At 72.0% G+C, this 3,108-nt stretch overlaps 2 protein-coding genes across 2 annotated transcripts in view; one reads left to right on the top strand and one right to left on the bottom strand.

Moving 5' to 3' along the window:
- AIFM3 (apoptosis inducing factor, mitochondria associated 3) overlaps window positions 1–3,108 on the bottom strand; it is a 16,349-nt gene that overhangs the window by 3,918 nt on the left and 9,323 nt on the right. The gene's annotated exons all lie outside the window — the stretch shown is intronic.
- ABHD15 (abhydrolase domain containing 15) lies at window positions 14–2,300 on the top strand. Its single transcript, XM_019545862.1, has 3 exons — window positions 14–510; window positions 1,168–1,520; window positions 1,683–2,300. The coding sequence occupies exons 1-3, from the start codon at window positions 94–96 to the stop codon at window positions 2,179–2,181; spliced, it is 1,269 nt and encodes a 422-aa protein (XP_019401407.1). The 5' UTR covers window positions 14–93; the 3' UTR covers window positions 2,182–2,300.

Consider the following 3,108-nt stretch of genomic DNA (forward strand, 5'->3'; position numbering starts at 1 on the left):
CGCCGCGGGAGGGAGCGCCAGCCCGCGGCTGTGGGGGCTCAGCGCCGCGCAGCCCCTGGGGGAGCCGGCCCGGCAGCAGGCTCTGTCCCGGCCATGCTGGCCTGGGCCGGCGTGCTGGGCCTCCTGCTGCTCCTGCTGTGGGGGGCTTGGGCGCAGCTCGGGCAGGGGGCCGGCCCCCGCGGCTCTGGCCTGCAGCTGGTCTGCAAGCCCTCGGCACTTGCCACCCACCTGGAGACCCGCTGCCGGAGCCTGAGAGGCTCCTGGGGAGCCCACTGGGCATGGAGGGCCCTGCCTTCTCTGCAGAGCCTGGCCAGCCTGGCGGGGCCCGTGGACGGCCAGGTGCATTTCGTGCGGAACCACCTGCAGCTGCACGACGAGGGCTTGGTGGCCCTGGACTGGGTGGTGGGACCGTGCCCCCAGCCCAGGAGACACGTGTCCAGCGCCCGCGGCACCCCAGTCCTGCTGCTGGTCCCCAACTCCTTTGGGAAGATCACACGCAATGTCAGCAAGGTAAGAGCATGCGCGGGGCAGCGCCCTGTGCGCCAGGCCGGCTGTGGCACCAGCTCGTGCGGGGACCAAAGGCCGGGTGCTCTCCCTTGCACCTGCACCACGGGGACAGGGACGTTGGCTTCTGGCTGCAGCCCCGGGCAAGGGGCATGGAGGGCTGGCCAGGCTCTTCTGGCACCTTGTGGAGAGAGACATGCCCGGCAGGGCAGGGCTAGAGCAGGGGGAGGCAGATGAGCAGGCACTCACTGACGTGACAGCTGCCAGTGCTGCCTGTGGGGGCACGGGTCTGAGCACCTTGGGAACCAGACCCAAGGAGTGTTTGGGGGGCCCCTGGGCTGCGGTGTCCAGCAGCGAGCCCACGGTGGCTCAGGTAGCCAAAGAGGGGGCGTGAAGCTCTTTCCTGGGGCTGGGGAGGGGCCCCAAAGGCAAGGACTAGCCGAACCTGTGCGGCCTCGAGGCTACAGCTGTCGGGTGGAGGTCGGTCTGCGCCCCGTGTCCTTTGAACGCCCCCCGGACTGACAGCAGGAGGCTGAGACCTGCCTGCAGGGGCAGGGGCAGGGGCAGGGCTGCAGCCCCGCGGGATCCTGAGGGCTTCTCCCCTGCGGTACGGTAGGTAGCGACTCTACCTCCCAGCACTGCCCCGTGCTCTGTTGCTTCCAGCTCTGCCACCTGGCACTGCTTCGAGGCTACCGCCCCGTCGTCTTCAACCGCCGCGGCCACAACGGCTGCCCGCTGAGCACCGCCCGGCTGCAGGCCTACGGGGATGCCGCTGACCTCCGGGAAGCCATCCAGTACATCCGCTACAGCTGCCCTGAGGCCCAGCTCTTTGCGGTGGGGGAGAGCACGGGCGCAGGCCTCCTGTTCTCCTACCTGGGGGAGTGCGGTTCTTCCAGCAGCGTGACGGCAGCTGCCTGCATCTCCCCCATCCTCAGCCCTCGGGAGTGGATGGAGGCCCAGTGTCCCTGGCCCTGGCAGCAACTCCTGCTCTGCTACCAGAAGGTTTGGCTTAGCCGGTGAGTGCCGGCAGCTCGCGGTGTCCGGGGTGGGCAGGAGCAGCCCAGGCTCCGCGGGTAGGGGCTCCTTCCTGCGCTGGAGCAGGGGCTCAGCCCCGGGCACCGGTGCATCCGGCTCTGTGACTCGATGGCGGAGCTGATGGCCCCGTCTGTCCCCGCCAGGTTTGCCACGGTGCTGGCCGAGGCCGTGCGGCCGGGGAGCGTCTCCCGGAGCCGATCGCTGCGGGAGCTGGAAGAGGCCGTGTTCTGCCAGGCCCAGTCCTGGGACTCGTACTGGGAGAGGAATGAGCCCCTGCGGGACGTGGATGAGGTGGCCACCCCGGTGCTGTGCATCTGCAGCCAGGATGACCCGGTGTGCGGGGGCCCCGGGGGCGCGCCGCCCCGCGAGCTGTTCGAGACCAACCCCTACCTCTTCCTCGCGCTCGCCCCGGGCGGAGGCCACTGCGGCTTCTTCCGGGATGGCCTGTGCAGCTCCTTCTGGAGCCACGAGCTGCTGCTGGACTTCTTCCAGGCCACCGTGGACTTCCTCCTCCCGGAGAAGCCGAGCAGCCAGGCCAGGAGGAGAGGGGCGCGAGCCGCCCCCGGCCCCTGCGGGCCGGACTCCTGTCGCCCCCGGGGCCGCGGCAGCCCGCGCGGCCGGCAGCGCTCCTACACCCGCTGAGAGCCCTGCCCGCACCCGCGCGCGGGGTGGCCCGGCCGCGGCCCCCGCCTTGTAAGCACCAAACAGCGAGTCAGTGCCCTGAGCCCCGTGGTCCGAGCGGTGTTGCGGCAGGGGCTAGGCTGGGCTGGGGGGCGCGGAGGAGCACGCATGGCTGCGGGGCCCGGGGCTCCCCGTGCGGGGGTCTCGGGCGGGGCGGGGAGGCGGAAGCGGCGCGGGGCTTTCCCGCGGGTCGGGACCCCGGCTCGGGCGCTGCCCCCTAAACAAGCAGGGGGATGACGTCGCCGCAATCAGCTGGTGGCGCGCTGACGTCACTGTGACGTCAAGGCGGCCCGGGGCTCAGCTGCGGCGGCGATCCGCTACACGGCACGGCCGAGGCACCGGCTAGAGGAGGCTCCTTCTTGCCCGGGGGTCGCCGGGGCCGGGGCCGAGGCCGCAGGAAGGGGGGGAGGCTCTTGCCCTTTAACACCCCCCCCTGCCGCGTCACTCTGGAAAATGCCAACTCACAGCGCGCGGGGCAGGTCGGGAGCGCGGCCCCCGAACTACATCCCCCACAATGCTCCGCGGCGAGGTGACGCCAAATGGTTCTGGGCCGCCGGCGCTCCTGATTGGGTGAGGCCAGCGCCAGGGAGAGGGCGGGCCAGGGCTCGGGGTGTGCTTCGCTATTGGTAAGGGCACCGGCTGCTGGGCGGGGTCCCCCCGCTCCTCGGCCTTCTGGCTGGCTGTTAGCAGTGTCCGTCAAGGGGCGAGGCGGGCGAGGCGACCGCGGGGCGAGGCCCTGCTGGAGGGCGTTGGGCGCTGATTGGCCGCGGCCGCAGCCGGTGGGTGGCTGCGTCACGGCTCCGCCAGCTGATCACACCCGGAGCCGGCGAGTGCGGGCGCGGGGCCGGGTGGGGCGCAGGACTTGCAGCGACACGGGGGCGGCTGGGC

Source organism: Crocodylus porosus, unplaced genomic scaffold, assembly GCF_001723895.1.
Source record: "Crocodylus porosus isolate Cpor-Errol unplaced genomic scaffold, CroPor_comp1, whole genome shotgun sequence".
NCBI lineage: Eukaryota > Metazoa > Chordata > Crocodylia > Crocodylidae > Crocodylus > Crocodylus porosus.